This window comes from Diprion similis, chromosome 9, assembly GCF_021155765.1.
Source record: "Diprion similis isolate iyDipSimi1 chromosome 9, iyDipSimi1.1, whole genome shotgun sequence".
NCBI classification, from domain to species: domain Eukaryota; kingdom Metazoa; phylum Arthropoda; class Insecta; order Hymenoptera; family Diprionidae; genus Diprion; species Diprion similis.
Genome location: NC_060113.1, coordinates 4,240,418 through 4,259,756, shown reverse-complemented (window position 1 = coordinate 4,259,756; position 19,339 = coordinate 4,240,418). Strand labels below are relative to the sequence as shown.

At 35.8% G+C, this 19,339-nt stretch overlaps 1 protein-coding gene across 2 annotated transcripts in view; it reads left to right on the top strand.

The window, feature by feature from the left end:
- The window catches only part of LOC124410638 (putative inorganic phosphate cotransporter), a 39,862-nt gene extending 22,468 nt beyond the window's left edge, over positions 1-17,394 (top strand). Inside the window, exons 1-8 of one of the 2 annotated variants that reach the window (XM_046889150.1) lie at positions 2,221-2,893; positions 10,377-10,555; positions 10,808-11,050; positions 12,072-12,159; positions 12,430-12,656; positions 12,757-12,906; positions 13,026-13,400; positions 13,769-17,394. In XM_046889150.1, the coding sequence (XP_046745106.1) occupies positions 2,782-2,893; positions 10,377-10,555; positions 10,808-11,050; positions 12,072-12,159; positions 12,430-12,656; positions 12,757-12,906; positions 13,026-13,400; positions 13,769-13,954 (1,560 nt within the window). In that variant the 5' untranslated portion in view covers positions 2,221-2,781 and the 3' untranslated portion in view covers positions 13,955-17,394. Of the gene's footprint in view, positions 1-2,220; positions 2,894-10,376; positions 10,556-10,807; positions 11,051-12,071; positions 12,160-12,429; positions 12,657-12,756; positions 12,907-13,025; positions 13,401-13,768 lie in introns of those variants that run through there. The other variant, XM_046889151.1, reaches the window with a different exon arrangement.
- The last annotated feature ends 1,945 nt before the right edge of the window (positions 17,395-19,339 follow it).

The following is a 19,339-nucleotide window of genomic DNA, read 5'->3' as shown; positions in this document are numbered from 1 at the left end:
GATACCAAGTCCGAGGCTTTTGCCACTGATCTGTAGGCAAATCCTTATAACCATAGCGATGGATAATCAGTAACCGATCAATCCGCTCTAACGTATCCGCGGATCTCGATTATTTATTACACCTGTGTCACTTGGATCAGAAATCATTGACCTTGACAACGAATAAATTATTATAGCACCGACAGAGATCAATTCATGCTACTTATACACATATACTTGTGAGTTCGTTTGCCACTTGCAGCGATATTATAATATATATATAACAGAGAGATTTCTTTCTGAGCCTCCAACCTTCAACGATGCTTGATTAAGTCGATTAAGCCGAATCATATTATACTGGATCACCGAGAGATTTGCACGGTTTTAAAATGACTCTCGATTACACCTTATACGGAAGACTCGTTATCTTCTCATCGTATACGACAACATATGTTGTCAGACTAAATCGTCGGCTCCCGTTCTCTCGAACTTTGACCTCGTAATTTTTGCACCGTGACGGTATTTCGAACCTATCTGACGGCCGATGTTTAAAATTCATACATGCGAGTGGCATCGAGTCGTTGCTACTATATTGCCATTCTCTTCGTATATAATCCGAAGCGTCCGCGTCCGGAGAATTGTGCAGTATACCTATATTATATCTATATATCACGTAATACACGTGCTCCTTTCGCAGAGTCATTCGAAAATCACGTGACGCTATAGCAAAGTTGGTTCGGTATTAATTAAATCCACCACGTGTTTATACTGCGCCAGTTGTAAAAAAAATATCGCCCAATAGATATTCGAACACGTTTAAATTAGCGGTTAATTGTTGTTGTGAACGTTTTCTCTGTGCCTCTGCGAGTGTGTGGGTTTGTAGCTTTTCGAATCACGATATGTCCTCAGGGCTTCGGGCGAATGTTAGCCGTAATTTAACGGATAGAGCATAACGTAATTCTCCGACGATTGATCCTCGATGTGCAATGATGGAAATCGATTAAAATCTTGCGGTGGTGTTTTCCTCTTTCGTTGGATTGGAAAGTCATGAAATTTTATTTCATCCTATCAGCGTATTACGAATAAAAGAGAAAAAAATTATGTATTTGCCGCCCATTTCATTAACGATCGGATAGATCGTTTTTAACTGAAATGCGATGTCTAAATTTTTATTTTTAATTTTAGTGAATTTTGTAGAGATAAAAATCGGCACTTATTTATCAATACATGCACATGGCGTTTAACTACGTCATATGGTTTTAGTGCACAATATAGTGAGCATGTTTAAAAGAAAAGGAAAAGTAAAATTTTATTAGAGGAGAAAAACAATCTAATATTATGAACCTTTATTTAATAATGCACTCAATTTACAATTACTAGAAACTTGCAACGCTTAAGAGTATTATGAATGTCTTCTTGATGATTTACGGCGTGTAAATATTTGATCTATAACCGTACGACGACGTCTCATATCCCCGAATCACCCGCCGTGACGCGACGACTCCTCTGTCAGAGTACACGCTCGGCGTTTTATCATTATCACTGTCATTTTCTCAGATATGGTCGTACGTAATATCGCGCAATTATTCGCGTGTTGCAATAAAAAAATATATATGTACATATATATAAACATAAATATATATATAATCATGTAAGGAGAAAAAAATTGTCAATGTTTAATCGTCTATATCAGCTGAAAGAGAGGTAATGAGTTGCGTTATGCAGTGCGAAAAAGTTTCCACCCGCATGGTCAACTATCAATCCCATATGATTCATGACCCAAGCGAGAAGCGTGAAAAGGTCCGATTAAGACCTGAAAAAAAGTTTTCATCGTCACGAAGTGACGTAAGTAGTCTATCAACTATGTACTCTGATAGCGTCTAGCTTTATTTGCGAAGAGGCGTGTCATGCGTGTGGTAGTCACACATGCAGGCACGTGCACACGTGCACATTTTATACATGCGAGAGGCTGCAGAGGATCGACGCGCGAGCGAATCGAGTCGCGAGATGGAAATTTCGCAGAAACTAGCCGTCGTATAAAAAGGGGAGCGGCAGTGCCCCACCTCCAAAATTTTCTATAATCAGTCCGCCGTATATCTGTTCGATGCCCCCCCCCCCCCCCTCTCCCCTTTCCCGTGATTCTAGCGGATTCCCCCTCCCTCCCTCCCTCCCTGCCGTCGACTCACCGACGACAAACTTTGCCGTGAGCACATTTATAAAGAGCGCGCTCTCGTTTGGGGGTAAACCGCGATCAAAGTCAAAGCAGCAATAGTGCAAGCGCTAGCCGAAGAGTATAATACCGGAGTTAGACCGAGGTTCACACGACGCGCTTAGACCGACTTCTCGCTAACGATTATCGCGCCACGAAATCTCGCCGACAGGTGTCCGCCCGGTGCTGTGAGCCGTGCAAGTCGATCGCAAATTGACTTATTATATTAACGATTACTCGTCGAAACCGCAGAGCAGAGCAACATCGTCGCTGATGTATCCTTGCACTCCGGACAGAAACTCGCTGTCAAGAAGATACAACAGGTAGTCTTGAAGAGGTTCGGAAGAATTGGAAGTTCGATTCTTCTTTCGCTTCTCCCCCCTCGCGGCGAGACTCGCAAACTAGTTTAAAAAAGCTCGCGGCGTTTCACTATCTAGCCCGTTACGCAGTCCGTGACCGTTCGGCAAAAAAATTCAGTGCAAGCTCGGCAGCCGGTGGTGACTGGTATCCGTTACAGCTCCGTGTGTTTATACAGTCAGGGACTGTACACCTGCTGCGCGACCGCCTTCGACAAACGTTTTGTTCGGGGTGCCATGAGTAGTGCGACAGCCAACGGCGGGAACAGAGATCGAAATGGCCACGTGCTGGTTTGGGAACAGCCGGGTCTTGATGAGCCGGACAGCAGACCTCCGCAAAAGCAAGCAGGTAGGAAAAAATCTACCCCCCCGTTAAACCCGCGCGTTTTTTTTGTCTTATTTCTTTTTTCTCTTCTTAATTTTACTCCTCGCCATGCGACAAATATTTGTGTGCCGTTCCATTCTAAAAGCGATATTGTTTTATGCTCTCGATGTTCACGTGCCGCACACGCTGTGCGGCGCACTAAATCATTCACTAGGATGATACGCCAAAGCCGGCTGGATGCATGGTCAAGGGTTTAACTACATATCGTATCTTATCGCATACCAATCCATTCTCAAATGAACGACCAATGCAACGAGATTACCCACAGAAATCCGATACCTTTTATACATACATCTACGTTCTATAATCCGTACGAACTTGGCGGCCGACCAGCGGAGACACGTGGTTTGAGCTATCGCGAACTTGATCGCGACATTAACTCCAGCATCGGTGGCCTTGCCACATAATGGCTTGTTCGTTGCGCGAAAAAACATCGCGAATTAACAGTTGATAACCTGTTTGACCGACGACACCTTCTCAGAATTACTTCGATCGTCGGTTGTCACAAACCGATAGAATCCAGGTACCCTAGACGGCACTTGGCAAGTACATCATCGGTTTTGTAACGAGTTGGCAACAATATTACGTATATACTGCAGTCGGTCGTTATTCCGCTTCTCGGGACTCGAGGTGCTATTTCCACAGCACACCGGCACGCCACGTGCTATCCGGCTGGCGGTCAACCCGATCTTTGACGGAGACACCCGAATCCCTCCGAGTCCCGTTGCGTAGGTTGTTTCTCGTTTAGCGAACGCTGACGTGAATCAGCGATAGACACTTCGACTTTTACTTTTTTCATTACTCCTACGTAGACAATTTTAAAAAGTCGACGCAGCAAATCACTAATATTGAAAGTTTTTCAATTCTTACAACTTCATAAGCAAACACCCTTCTTCCCAGTTTTCCTTGCCCCCTGAGCTTTGATTCACTCTTTACGGAATCACTCGTTAATCGTAGAGTTGAATCTTGAATTTCGAAAGACAGCACGGCACACGTGTTTCGGCATGTCTCGTGCTGATATGACAAACCGCAAACTTCGTATTACCTTGCGCGTCGTAGTCGCAAAGTGGTACAATACACACCACGTATCATTTGGAAATGAAATTCAATATGCATGGATAGAGAGAGAGAGAGAGAGAGAGAGAGAGAGAGAAAAGCCTATCATTATCGCACGTGCCAAGGTTACAGACTCCGCGTGTATTTATGTGATTCATGTAAATTTTTTTACCGGAATTACTTGAAACCCACGATATATCCTGTATTATCGTTTAGCGTCACGCTTCCGCGGGATTTTTGAACTTTTACCTGATTATTCATCGCTGCTTGCGATGAATCTGTCATGCGGAAATTTCCCTCATTGTTATTTATTTCCGGTTTTCTTGCAGTAACTGCTGCATGGACGGGAATTTCTTTCAAAACGATACGCTTGGGAATCCTCGTGTGTAGATTTGCACACAAACGTGAAAATGACATGAAATTAATAAAACTCGACGAGATTGTACAGGTGACGCAAACGGTTTCAGATCGTCGTCGACGAGACCGTCGAAATTAGCAGCATGTAGGTGTATTTCAACGAGGTCTCGTTCTATTTCTGTAATTGTTTTTTTTTTTTTTCTTCGTTTCTTTTTTGGTTCTATATTTTCTCACATTACTGGAAATTCCATTAGAGTTGCACGTATGTACAATTTCTGAGGAATTCCGTGGCATTAACGGAGCGAAAATTCACAGATTTATATGTTCACTCAACCGATTTGAATTTATTCAAACGGACGCATCTTTAGATACTTGGATTTGTTTTTCAATTTCAGTGAAACATGCGGTATTAATTTATTGCGAAATAACGGTTTTTTCGCAACATGAATCGTTGCGATAACGTTACTAACTTCGGTATGATAAATTATTAATTAATGAGGATGAAGTTGGCAACGACGTCACTATGACGATTCATCTTTAGGAAAAATCATTATATACCTTCGAACCTTAATAAATGTCGGAAATTTGATAAACCATGATAAATAAAATAAACTCCTTGAAAGTCATTTTAAAATTGCGCAATAACGCATTTTTCCCCCAATTTTCCTTACGTTATCGTTACTAACTTCAGCCTCATAATTATTATAACACTGATTCTTTTTTAACATTATTTTATTTCTTCTTTGGAAAGTTCGATTATAATTGTTGTTAATGACCGGAGATGGCGGCAATACATTGCGACCATTATCGTTATTAATTCCAATACAGTAAAATACCTTTTATACGGCTCAAGTGCTTTCGGCAATGGCGACTTGGCAACAGTTGCGTAAATGAAATATGTACATATGTACGATTGACGTCAGTATAGTGTGTAATACTCTAATGTCTGTAGTGTCTACGTTATAAACGTATTGTCGACAAATTTTACTCGGAATTATTTCACTAACGATAGACGATAATACTTTATGCATGTGTTCCATTTCTGCAATCTAATCCTATCTCGTTTCTCTCCAATTTACCGCCTGCTTTGTATTGACGCGTTATAGCCCAAACGCGAATTCGTACTTCCTAATAACTGCAACACCCTACGTCTGCAGTGTTCAAAATGAAACACTTAAAAAATGTAAAAAAGGACAATATTCGTTGCTGCGTCTGCCCCGCGGTTTGGAGACACAATTGTTCATATTTTCTATCATACGACCATGTACGAATATATTACACGTTCACCCTATTGGTATGCATTTGTATCATTTATGTAAGATATATACTTGACGCCTATCAGCATATCGGCATATAACAACCATGATCAACGATGCAATGGCCTCCGGCCAATAATTGTATCGAATGACCTTCACTTACGTTAAATGTTGAATTATTCTACCTATAACGATGATTATTATTATTAGTTTTAATATTGTTGTTAGTATTGTTGATACTTATTCATTTTATACGATGAGAACTATTTCTTTGTAACACCGAATTATATACTAACAGAGTTGGCGTATGCAAATCGTCTATTTTTATGTTCTGTCTTGCCTTCAAGCCTGGAAATAGATTTGACGTTTAAACTGTTTCTAGTTCCTTTTCTTTCGTCAATTATTTTCGCTAATTTTTTCCCCCACCCTTCCAAGTTTATTCGAGCACGAGACGTTCATTCTTTTCTGACTAGTCAAGATTTGCTTGCAACAATTGACAGCCACTGATCCTTGTACCAACGTCATGTTTGGTCGGTTGGTTCGCGGTAATTACTTGTTACATAATCTCGGTTTGTACTCAGCGTTTATACATAGATGTATATTTATGAATACCACCGTATGGTAGATATATGTATAACGGGGAGATATGTTGTCAAGGCGTGTTGTTAGGTAGAATCATTACACTTTTACAGCATCACATTGAAGTCGGTAACGATATCGTAACGATTCATGCTAGGGGAAAAACCATTATTTCGCCATTTTTCGGAATTGTCGGAAATTGAACAAATCAGTAAACCGTAATCAAACAAAACACAATCATACTTCAAAATCTTCGTTCCTTCAAAATCATGGTAAAATTTAGAAAATAAGGAATTCTTACCCAATGGTTCATTGCGATTAAATTGATTTACTAAGTGTGCGAAAGAAATAATAAATAAATGGAAAAAAAAAACAAGGAAGAAGGTAATCGAAATACGATAATGATTTAGAAAATTATTCCAAGAAGTCTATTATGTTTTATGTAATATGATATAAGATAACACAGGGATGCAAAGTTGTTGCAAAAAAAAGTACCAAATGTATAATTCGGTGTACTTCTGACGTATTTTCATACGCTGAATACAATGGCGTTGCTCGTTCTTTTTAATTACGTCAGAATTTCGAGATATCTTGATAGAGAAAAGTAGCATGTTTAGCAAAAATTTCACTTTTTACTTCATATTTTCTCCCTAACCGCTTTGTAGAGTGCGGTGAAAAAAATTATTTTTTTTGTTGTTACCCATAGAACAACGTACTATTAACAAAAAAAAAATTTCTACACCAGCAAATCGCCTCATACAAATACTTTGACCCGAAAATTTCGTATTTTTATCATTTTTCAACATAATGCGTATATTTTCAAAGATAATTTCAATGTGACCCTGGTATTTTCATTTGACACAAATAATAGCTTAAGTGGTATACTTTGACATAACATATTCGTGTATCAAGTATACATATATATATATTGAAATAATATATAAATATGTTTATACTTTACAGGTACGTAAGTATGTTATACATCAAAGTATACCATTTGAGCTGTTATTTCAGTCAAATGAGAACGACATAGTAACATTGAAATTATATCGGATGAAACTTTTACAATATGGAAAAATATGAAATATTTGGGTAAAAAATGACTTGCTGGTGTGATCAAATTCAAAGAAAAAATCTTCTGTCATTCCATAGGTCAAAAAACACACAACATGATTTTGTTTCACCGTAATTTATGAAGCTTTTTGAGAAATGATACGAGTCAAAAATGTTATTTATCGGTCAAAATCTCAACTTGATAGAGTAAAACGGGTAACGCCATAGTATCCAGCCCACCAAAATACCTCGGGAATACACCAACTGATTCATTTAGCATTCCATTGAAAAAATTTTGTAGCCTTGGGTGATCGGTCGACAATTTTTATATTGTCTATACTCCAATTTTATTCTATGCAGAAATTAAAATTCGTCGCTTCGTTTTACAACAATATTAGAGAAACGTTTTACCATCATTATCGTCGATAAAATTTAAAATAAATGTATTTGTCACAGAGTGAGGATGATCCAATATCGCAAACAGTCTGCAGATTCACGTTTTTGACCTTAAGCCGCAAGGGCTCTATCTCCTTGAATTGAAGGGCATGGGGGGTCACTAGCCTTTCTTTCGCCGACCTAACTAATAAAACGGGATATATTTATATCTATATATGTCGCTGTGAAGTAGCCTAGTACCAGAATCTTTTTCGAGTTTCTTTAATATCACGATGCTGATTCAGATCTGGTGATAAAAAAAAGATTAATGCACACATTTCTGCGTAACAATTACATTTCCAACAGTTAATATTTCCTTCATTTCTTACCGCACTTTGACATTTTTTTTTCTGTACATTTTTCCGATCTTGACAAAAAAAAAAAAAAAAAAAAAAAAAAAAGACAGATAGGTAGAAAGAATAAAAAAAATAACAACGAGCTTGTTCACGCTTCTTCGTTAATACGTATAATTATTAAAGCCTGGACTTTGTTCGAAAGGTTTAATTTTACTTCAACTTTGTACATCTTATGACGCTCATCGTTGCGTTACGTAGTATATGAGTGACTCGACTCGTACATGTAATTCACTTTTGGTATGAGAGTTTAAGAAAAATGATAATAATATTAACAATCATGAAAATAGGAGTAAGAATTATATTGAAATATGCGACTGATGCATGATTACTGTGAGTACAGAGATTTGCAGCTATCTTAGTCGCGTAAAATTATAAAGTACAAGAAAATAACCCATTGTTTTTCTTCAATGTAATTGGTTAATTGTCAACTTTGTTCCTTGTATTGATTAGTGATAGGTCTAACAGTCACTTCTTGTTAACGACGATCTTACGAAGTTACGAAGTTACGAACTACCTGAAACGTCTGCCAAAATATAATAAAATATGTTTAATTAACTGGAATGATCAGCTGTTTGTATCTACCAAGTATTGTTATGTCTCAGAAGCACTCCGTGTTATAACGTATTTGAATAATAACGTTAAATAGCAAAGATAAGTTACGAGGTTTATTTTTTTTTTTTTCTTTTTTTTTTATGTATTTCGTACTCAACTTTCGGAAATCGAATATTATGTAATTTTGATAATTCACAGATGATCGGCAAATTGAAAAGATTTTCGTAAAATCCATGCTTTATTGAACAATAAATTACAGTTGAACCAAATACGAATATTTTTCCCATTTATCAATGCTGATTGAAATATTCCAAATATTTTGCATCTGCAAAAAAATTTGAAAATGATTTTAGTTTAATAAATATTTGTATACGTTTTACTTCATTTGGGTTTACCGAATTTATTTATGATATTTTTATCCTCGAAATGGCATTAGGACATTGCAATCTTCTTTACTGCATAGCAATATTCTTTCGATCTGACTCCGAAGCGAGTAGACGAGTCGTAAATTATGAATTCCGAGACGATTTTAACACATGCAAATATATTTACACACGGTGTATCGGTGTAAGATACAAGGAATGCAGCTCTACGTGCAAATGTTTGCGTGAATTTTCCAAAAATACAATAATTCTTACGTGTGTGTCTGTGCAACCGTTGCCAAATCCCTGGCAAGGCCAGCGTTGTGCAAATTACAACTTGTTTCTCATATTCATATTTTTTTTTAAATAATTCAATGTTTCGTTAATTCGTTTAAATTTTAATTTCGAGTATTTTAGCGACAAGTTAGCCATACCTTCACATTACCGTTTTTTTCCCCAATTCGAACGAATATTCTTGTATTTGACGTCGAAATGAAATTGAAACATTTATCGTAAATGTAATAAATTGTTTCCATATTCTTTATCAATTATGTTTGTAAGAACATTATTTATCACAATTCGATGTAGAATTTATCGCGAAATGCAACAGAGTATTACGATAATACAGTATCGCGTTATTTGCATTAATGATAGATCGAAAAACGCAAACAATATACAGACACAACTTTCCGTCGTTAATGTATAAACTTCTTATCATTTCTCATGCAATTCAGATACAATGAACAGGTGGAATAGGTGTTTTCATGCGATGTACTGTTTGGCCGGCAGGCGTTATTATATCGCATAATTGCAGGGCAACCCCTTGATTCAACAAACCTGCACAGTAAAAAAGATCATGAATAGCATCGATATATTACTCTCCGTCTTGTATATTTCAAAATAAGTTGATCTAATATTACTTACAAGTTTGCTTACAAGTGCATGCAGCACTCGACAGAGATAAAAGTGGTCGATTTATTTCAGAGGTGTAATAACTAAAACTATTTTCAGCCAGGTTTCTGTTCTCAGGCTTAGCCGAAATTACTGCAGTCTAGATTATAAGAGCTGGATAGATATTCGAAAAACCCGTAAAATTTAGGCAAGAAATTTGAAGAGCGACTACAAAATTATATCAGCAATCAAGTCAGTCAATGTTACCGATTTTCTTTTTGGGGAGAAAGTTTCGTTGAAGGTTGTGATACAAGAGATTTTTTCTTCGCAAATCCTTACCTCGAACTCCTTCGATAGATGTCAATATTTATCTGTACGACTGTGTAAACTAAAATCACGAAGAATTTAATACACGACTTGAAAAGTTTATGGCTTGTTGGTCCTATAATTGTAACACCATGAGTTCTATCTTTAAGTCTTGCCAGTGCAGTACATCAGATCAGCAGTGCAAAATGATTTACTTAACTATGCAATTTCCTTTTTGTTTCAGCTATGGTGGGGTCACGTCACGTAGTGGCGTTCATGCTTTTCTTGGGAATGGCAAATGCATATGTTATGAGAACAAACATGTCTGTGGCCATCGTGGCTATGGTGAATCACACGGCCCTTCCAACGGACAATGAAACTGTAACTGACGAGTGTGATGGGACATACAACAGTTCCTCTTCTGTAAGTCGTACAGTTTTACTGAATTTTTAAGATATGGAAACACTAAGTCTTTCACACAAAATCACATTTTGTACTTTCACTACTTTTTATGTGCACCTAATAAACATGCAACAATGCAATTAAGTATCTTTGAACTTGGGTAATTATTATCTGTTCATACAACACGAAAATTGAGAATCTAAATGAATGTATACACCATTACATTGGTACAATGGCTGATTAATTAATTTTCCCATTACTTATTCGTCGCAGACTTCATCAGACGGAGAATTCGTATGGAGCACAAGCTTACAAGGATATATCCTCAGTTCATTCTTCTATGGATACGTGCTGACACAAATACCCTTTGGTATCCTTGCAAAAAGATACGGAGCAAAGTACTTCCTCGGTGTTGGTATGCTGATCAACTCCGTCTTTGGTCTGCTGGTACCAGTTGCTGCGCAACAAAGTTATTGGTTGCTGATTCTTGTGCGCTTCATTCAAGGCCTTGGAGAGGTAAGTACACATGGGAAAACTCTTACTGTCTCGATGCAAGTGGAAGGAATGCATGGGTTAGATTTTTTTTCTTAACAATTTTGAAAGTCTTGAAAAGTTTTAATCAACTTTTGTTTAGTACTGATTCAGGTTATCATTTTCGAAATTATAATTTAATCATGTATCAGTGCCTTCACCTTTCTAATTATACCTACTCTAAAACAGTTTCACAAGGATGTTCGCAATTCTCTGGTCAATTCTTTGCCATGTATCTGACGTGCGGTATGTTATTAACCAACTGCAGAGCCGGATCACGACGTACAGCAGCAATGGTGATAGCATAAATACGGAATATCAAAGTATCGGGGATTAATATAAATAATTACAAGCGCGAGCCTTGTTCTTTTTAATAAAGTATATAAAATAATTATTGACGATGATGCACACGTTAGCAAGTTTGCTGATACTTGCAAGGCTTCAGTTACAGAATAACAATTTCATATCATACATAATACAAAGCTGTTTAGATAACACTTGCTAAGCTAGCAATAACAATTATTATTACTTTTATGAAATCGTTGAATTATTTGAAATCTTTTGAATTTTCGTCCATCTGCCAACTTTTATTCTCATTCTAATTATTGTTGAATTACGAATTAATAAGCCTGATTGAACATCATTAATACAGTTGATAAAGCCACTGGCTATGTGTACTATCACATCACTTCAATTAGCATTATCAAAAGGCTTCCGAGTGATAAAATCAATCAAATGAAACATCTATTCAAACCTGTTAGATGTCCTATTCATTCATTTATTCGTTCATTCATTCATTCATTCACTGGGTAAGCTTAGAGCTACTCGCTACTCGCTACTTTATCAGTTGAGTTCCCGATTACGGAGAATAATAAAATAATCAAAATTAATTACTTGATTAATATCACTAGCGATAGACTAAAGGATAAATACTTGTTGAGTGTGAACGCATTTTGACACTTCGGGTATATTTCCTCCCCCTAGGAATGGATTATCCCTATTACAGGGTCCTATCGTGCCTTGTACGCACGCATTGCTGGCCAAGTGGATTCCACCTAATGAAAGGAGCAGGATGGGAGCGTTCGTCTATGCCGGTAAGCTCGTTCGGATCATTTTGCACTAATGTACCAGAGGTTCTTCTCAGAGACAGGCTGTGTGTCCCCACAACGGTGTATTTTTTTCTCTTCCCTGTGATCCGGACAATACCAAATTTGTTTACATCACTTTCATACCTCATTTTCGCTTCTTAGATGATGTTTTATTTATTTTATTAATATTAGAAGTATTTAACTTTCGCTCATTATCATCACATCTCTAATTAGTTCGTTACATGAAATAATCGTTATTCTTTTTCAATTAATTAGGCGCTCAGTTCGGAACTGTTGTATCTATGCCCCTGAGTGGTCTACTTTCTGAATACGGATTTAGCGGAGGATGGCCGTCGATATTCTACGTTTTTGGACTAGTTGGTACCGTCTGGAGTATCGCTTTCATCTTCACCGTTCATGAAGATCCTGAGTGTCATCCGAGTATTGCAGAGGATGAAAAGAAGTACATCCTCAGTTCAGTGTGGGGAAGTGCTGGTGTATCTGTTAGTGTCATTAAAAATTACTTACATATTTTTACAACTTAATCAATGCATGATAAAGATTGTAATTAGATTCTCATACAATAATGTTCTTATTTTACAGTCACCACCTGTTCCTTGGAAATCTATCTTGAAGTCGCTGCCATTCTGGGCTATTTTGATAGCTCACATGGGTCAAAATTACGGTTACGAAACACTGATGACTGAATTACCCACTTTCATGAAGCAAATTCTTCACTTCGACATCAAGTCGGTGTGTAATATTGTTTTATGTTTTTCTTGAAGTTTTTCAAGAATGAACCTATTGTGAAAACTCCCAAATATATTGATTTTCATTTAGCAATTAGAAACCATGATGAATTCTTGTTTCAGAATGGCACAGTATCCGCGCTTCCATACTTGGCAATGTGGATCTTCTCCATGTTGATCTCACACGTTGCCGACTGGCTGATTTCTAACAATATCTGCAGTCACCAAGTGACGCGTAAAATTTTGAATACGATTGGTCAATTTGGGCCTGCGATTGCTTTAGTAGCCGCCTCCTACACTGGATGCAATCCTACGCTTACTGTTGCAATTTTAACCATCGGTGTAGGACTCAATGGTGGTATATATTCTGGTTTTAAGGTCAACCATCTCGACATATCGCCAAGATTTGCAGGAATTCTCATGTCATTCACCAATTGTCTTGCCAATCTCGCTGGGCTACTAGCCCCTGTGACGGCAGGATACATAATTGAATCAAAGGTAAATTACATTTCTTTCATTGTACAATTGTAGCTGTGGTACATTTAAATGAGGAAAAGTATGGCAAATTTACTCCAGATACTATGCAATCTTGTAACCTTTAACGTTTGACGGTAAAATTCGGCACATTTATCCAACGTGGACAGAGAATAAAATAAGAATATCTTCATGTATTTTCGGATACAAAAAACGAATTGTCTCAGTTTTGTTTTCCCATTCGACCCGGCAAATTGTATCGTGTGATAAAAACCTACGTGCTTAAGGTCATAATAATGAAAATTTGCATAACTGTAGATGATTATGAATATTGGTGACTTAATAATTAGATTTCATTATAGATCTTTTTCTTATTAAACTTTTCTTTCCAGCCAACGCAAGCGCAATGGAGGATTGTGTTTGTCATATCTGCCGTCGTGTACATCGCTTGCGGAACGTTCTACCTTCTATTTGCGTCAGGAGTGAGACAACCGTGGGATAATCCTGAGAAAGATAAGCCAAAGAGAGTCAAGAAAGATATCGAAGGAGCACAGGCCTTAAACGAAACTCGGCACTGACCCATTGCTGTTGAATTTGGGCGTCGGTCATTAAAGTCATGCTCTTCTTAATGAGTTTTTAAATTACCCTGGCTTCTACAATTCATTCCCTCCAGACTGTTACGGAAAATTCGAAGGAAAACAAGCGAAGATGGTGCATCTAAGTTCAATTTACAAATGAATAAATGTTGTTCTAGAAAATGTGACGTAACCATGAGTGGAGCTTAGTCTTCCCTGTATTTATAAAGCCAGAAGTGTTTGTGCCGATTATATATCGATTTGGTGCAGTTCGTTCAGTAGGCAATGTATGTACTAGTGATGATCGACTTGTGTGTTAAAAATGATGAGAATGACATACTTATAATTACACATGATGAAAGGAAAAAAAATCTAATAGAGAGATAGAGTGAGAGAGAGAAAGAGAGAAATAGAGAGAGAGAGAGAGAGAAAGATAGTGTGACAATGATAGAGTGCGTGAGAGAAAGCATGTCTCCTAGATGGACACATACATGTATGCATACTAACGAAGCTATTTCATATAGCTTACATACGTATTTTGTCGTATAATGGTTTATAAATTGTTCATACACACTTCACCGCATTATTATACGATTTGTAAATTATTTTTCTAAACAATTATTAGAATTACTATTTGAAGTACTCAGTGCCATAATATTTATTATCTCCATTCAGTTGTATATTTTGTTGTTCGTACGAATAACAATTTGCTTCTACAGTAATGTGGATTAAAATAACAGTCGAGTTCATATCATGGAAACTGTAACGGTTATTCTTATTTTTATTTATTTTTCATCACGCAAGTATTTCCGATATCTAATCTTATTCTATAAATAAACTTTTTATTCGACTTAACGTTGTTTTTTTTCTCGTGGAATATGAAAGAAGTCTTATTACAGGATGTACCAACTTGATTTATAGTGTTGGGCGACAAGTTTTATGGTGCTCATAATCACCACGTCACCCAATACTCTTGATGTACTCTTGGTATTATACTTGATTTTTGTATTCGTTTTTCATTCGACCATATTTATTAATTCTAAATTATTGCATTGAGCACTTCATTCAAAACGTACAACATGTATATAATCATAATAATATTGTCAGATTATTGTTTGATATTGTCAAGAGCTTAAAGTTACGAATTAGATTTATCGCAAAAATATTAATTCTAAAACATGATTCATTTACGTATGATAATACTTTACAAGAAAACGTCATATTCACGAAAATTGCTGTGAGTGGTTTTTCATACTAATTTATTTGATGAAATTATTGTTTTAAATGAATCTTGTTCTAGAAAAAGGATTGCCGAGATGTGAAATCCATTTGGCAGAAGTATATTTTTCTATTCATATCGAAAGTTGAAGCCTACCACTATTTTTAAATCTTGGCACAAAGCTTACACTTCAATCTGATGAAAAATTGGCTTGATAAACAGGTTAAAACAAAATGGTTAAAACGTCTTTTGAATTATCATGGAAACCTCGTTTTAGTTATATGACGAAAAAATGTATACTCTAGTTTGCTTCAAGCTAAGATAAATATTTTATTCAGAATGAGTGACCATACTAGTTAAGAAATTATGAAAAAATGACAATTCATTTCTTTTTGTTGGATATTCTTCGACGTACAAGTCGAGATATTTTTTCGAATTTATACAGAGTAAATTCTTATGATTTTTGTGTTGTATTTGTAGATTTAAATTCTGTAATAATTCAAACTCAACAGGTATTAGCTAATGTATCTTTCGGCCGTTAAATGAAATGTCTAAAAAATCATACAAGTTTACAGATACCAGTTGGAAAGTATAAGAACGCTTAGAAGTATCCTAACAATTTATTAATTAACATAAATTTTATAGCTAAATATCATGTTTTGAGTTGAATCTGCAATTTTGGATAAACCAATTTCATCCGACGTCTAGGCACCAGTATTAGGGTAGAACGCCGCATGTTCGCCACTCTTTATTATTTTATTCTTATTGCCAATCACTACTTTATAATGTGTAAGGGAATCATTTCACAAAAATGGTTCGGTCGATTTAAGTTGACGAACTATTGAAAATTATCTAATTTATTTACTCACTTCAAAGTCACCATTAGCTTGTATCGTTCTGTAACTATATTGTTAGTTTTGATTGAAACATATTTATTATTCTTCATTCGACGCTTGAATTCAAAATTGATTTTGAACTTGATGAATTTTTATCAAGGTGTCGCATGTTTCGACCACAAATGAAGCTTGCAAAGAAATAAACATATTTCGAACACCACAGCTTCGCAAAAGCAAAGAATTGGTCCAATAGCCCAATATTTAAATTTTCCATGCACAATGAGCGACAAAAATTGGTTTATATACATAGATCGATATATGTATACGTATAAGTATTGTAGATACTTATGTGTAGGTTTGTGATAAGTTAGGTATTAGGGTAACATACTACTTTTAACTAGTTATTTATACTTATGAAAGATAATTACCTCTGTTATACTAAAGAGAATTTTTATAGAAAAACAAACGCAATTGATTGATGCACAGAATTTTTTTTTTTTTTCCTTTCTTTGTAATGAAAGTTTTTTTAACTCACACCAACTCCACGGCAGATAATCGAAAAAAATGTGATTATTTTTATACCTACGATTTGAGCGTCGACTTATATCTAAAGATGTATGTGACTATACTACCGTTTCGTAGTTGATAGTGAAAGGGTTTGTAAATAAAAATCTTGGGGTGATGAAAGAAGATATTTTATAAATATTTAAATATATTTCATAATGTATGTATGTCTGGATGCGGCAATGTGTGTCTTGATCAATCACTATTTACCTGTGTTATCCACAATCTCAAAAGATTTTCACATACCTCATTGCATACATTGCAGATCATGTTCCCTGTCAGATATGGCTCTACAGAAACTAACTTCGTTAGATTGTAGCAGTCCATTCACGTAAATATTTTACTGTAATTTGGCTCATAGTTTTACATGTAATTTATCGAATATACAGACAATACCCAGGAACTGTAACGATGTCTATTTTAAAATTATGTCGGTAATTGTTGACTACTACTTTGGCCTTAAGTAAAGAATGGTATTACGTCCTTAAAATATAATTGAAAGCTGTGCAGCTGGTAATGCAAATGAAGCAGATTGATTCTCAACTGCTAAATAATAAATAGAGTCCGGTTAGTTAACTAGTCTTTGCCAAAATAGGATACGGCCGTAAATGTTAATTATAATTTAACAACGGATACATATAATGATTTTTTTTTCAACTTAGATTTTATACTCAAATACAGTGTTATTTATTCATTGCTCAACAGGAGAGCCGGGTGAGACAGAGTACCACTGTTGTGGGCACCAGATAAAACTGTTGCGTCAATCGCACTCTGTGTTTAGCAACAAATAAATAACCGTGTATGTATATCTTTACGAATCAAACGAAAATGTCACTTCACATTTCCAATACTTTTTCTATTTTTCGCATTTTTATGATTTTATTAGATTTTTGACGTGTGCGGAAATTTTCGCATCCACTGAGTTCAATTTTGCTGGCATGATTTTTTACTAAAACTCGGACCTTCTTACATGAGAATCCTGAGTGAAGTTATACGTGCTGTAGTGTATTATTCAGAAACGTGCTACAAGACTTGAAACAAGTGCACTTCTTTTGATAATGATTTATATGTACGTATTACATACCTTAATGAATAGCTGAAGGTAATATAAATAAAAAAATTTCATTCAAAGTGAAATACCCTGGATTAAAAATCATTACAATTGTGCAGATGATACATCCGATTTTTAATACCTTGATATTTACTGGGGAAACAAACGTGATGACAGAATTAAAATACTAAATAAAAATTCATTTGTTACATTTAGATTTACATTTATTTATCCTCAATATCTTTGCAATAACAGCGGCAGCCGTTATTTGTATCAACAAAGAAAAATCCGTTTAATTCTTCATTTCTATAATCCTCTGGAAATTATTTTATTCTACAAAAGACCGCAGTTCATTTTTCTATTGTAGCCCGGTAATTTTACAAACTTAGTTGGGGCTGTGATGGTGGAAAACCGTGTACAATATTTCACTCGTAATTAAGCATTTTCCGTGTTGTAAATATTTGAAAAAAACGTAAAAGTTTATTGATTCCGCGAATAACAAAAGATCCCGCTCAAAAGTCATAGGTAACCGGTCTCTGATGATGTTGAAATTGATGAATATGGAGTTTATGTTGTTCTTATCCAAAATTACCCCCCGAAAAGTTGTCTTATGGCGACTTCAAATTTTAATACTGTTAAAAACTTACTGGATATAATCAACGCGTGCACCCGCAATGAAATTGAGAAGAACAGAGACCAATCAATAATTCCTCCAAATTCTCCGTCAGGTGCGTCCATTTCGGTGAACGTCTGACAAAAACTTATTCTGCATAAACTTTTCTTCTCTTCTATAGACAATTTTCTTCAATCACCACATTCTTTTTCTCTCAACGCCTTGAACAGAACATAGATGTGCACAAAAAAGTTCAACATAAATCAGTGTGATATCTTATTAAGCCAACTTCATGTACAAAAGATTGCAAATGCAGCTAGCGAAATTATCAATTAACGAATCGATTTATGAAAGGTTTGTTAACAAAATATGAAGAAAAAGAATTCATTTCTGACAGACAGTTTTTTATGTCACGGTTTAATTCAAAATCTTCAAAAATGGAATTCATGAATCCCTTCCCGTTCGTGGTCACCGTAAGATCTTGTACTTGGATTTATTACAAAACTGTAAAGTGAAACAGTTACCAAAACATCGGGTGTTGATTTTTTGAAATGTATTACAGAAAATAGAAAGTCTGTATTATCCATGTACAAATAATCGCCGTTAAATCCGAATCCGATCAATTCTAGATTTATTGTATATTTTGGCCTTCGGTGCTACACATGCGTGTTTTGTTCATGCAATGTATAAATTATACTAATTTGTATCTAGAACAATAAAATCATTATTCGAACTAAACGTAGGACGAATTTTTTTTACATAATTTGACAATATACTCGTGACTTAAAGAAATAATAAGAAGAAACGGAAGAATATGAAGTGAATAAATGTGTTTGGCTGTAAAATGAATTCGTTAACATATAGTTTTTAACATTTGAACAGGCGCCATTTCTCGCAGACGAATCTTTCGACATCTATCCGTTGTGCAATTGCACTAGGTATTCGGGGTATATCGTTCGGAATCGTTTTTTGTCGGCGGCTATTTTCTTCTCTCTATACTCCGTTTGACATGACCTATAAGTTGCCTGTGGACATGACGGATATGACGAACGATTACCGAGATGCCGAATTTCATCCGCAATTTTGAGTAACGTAATAGAAAATA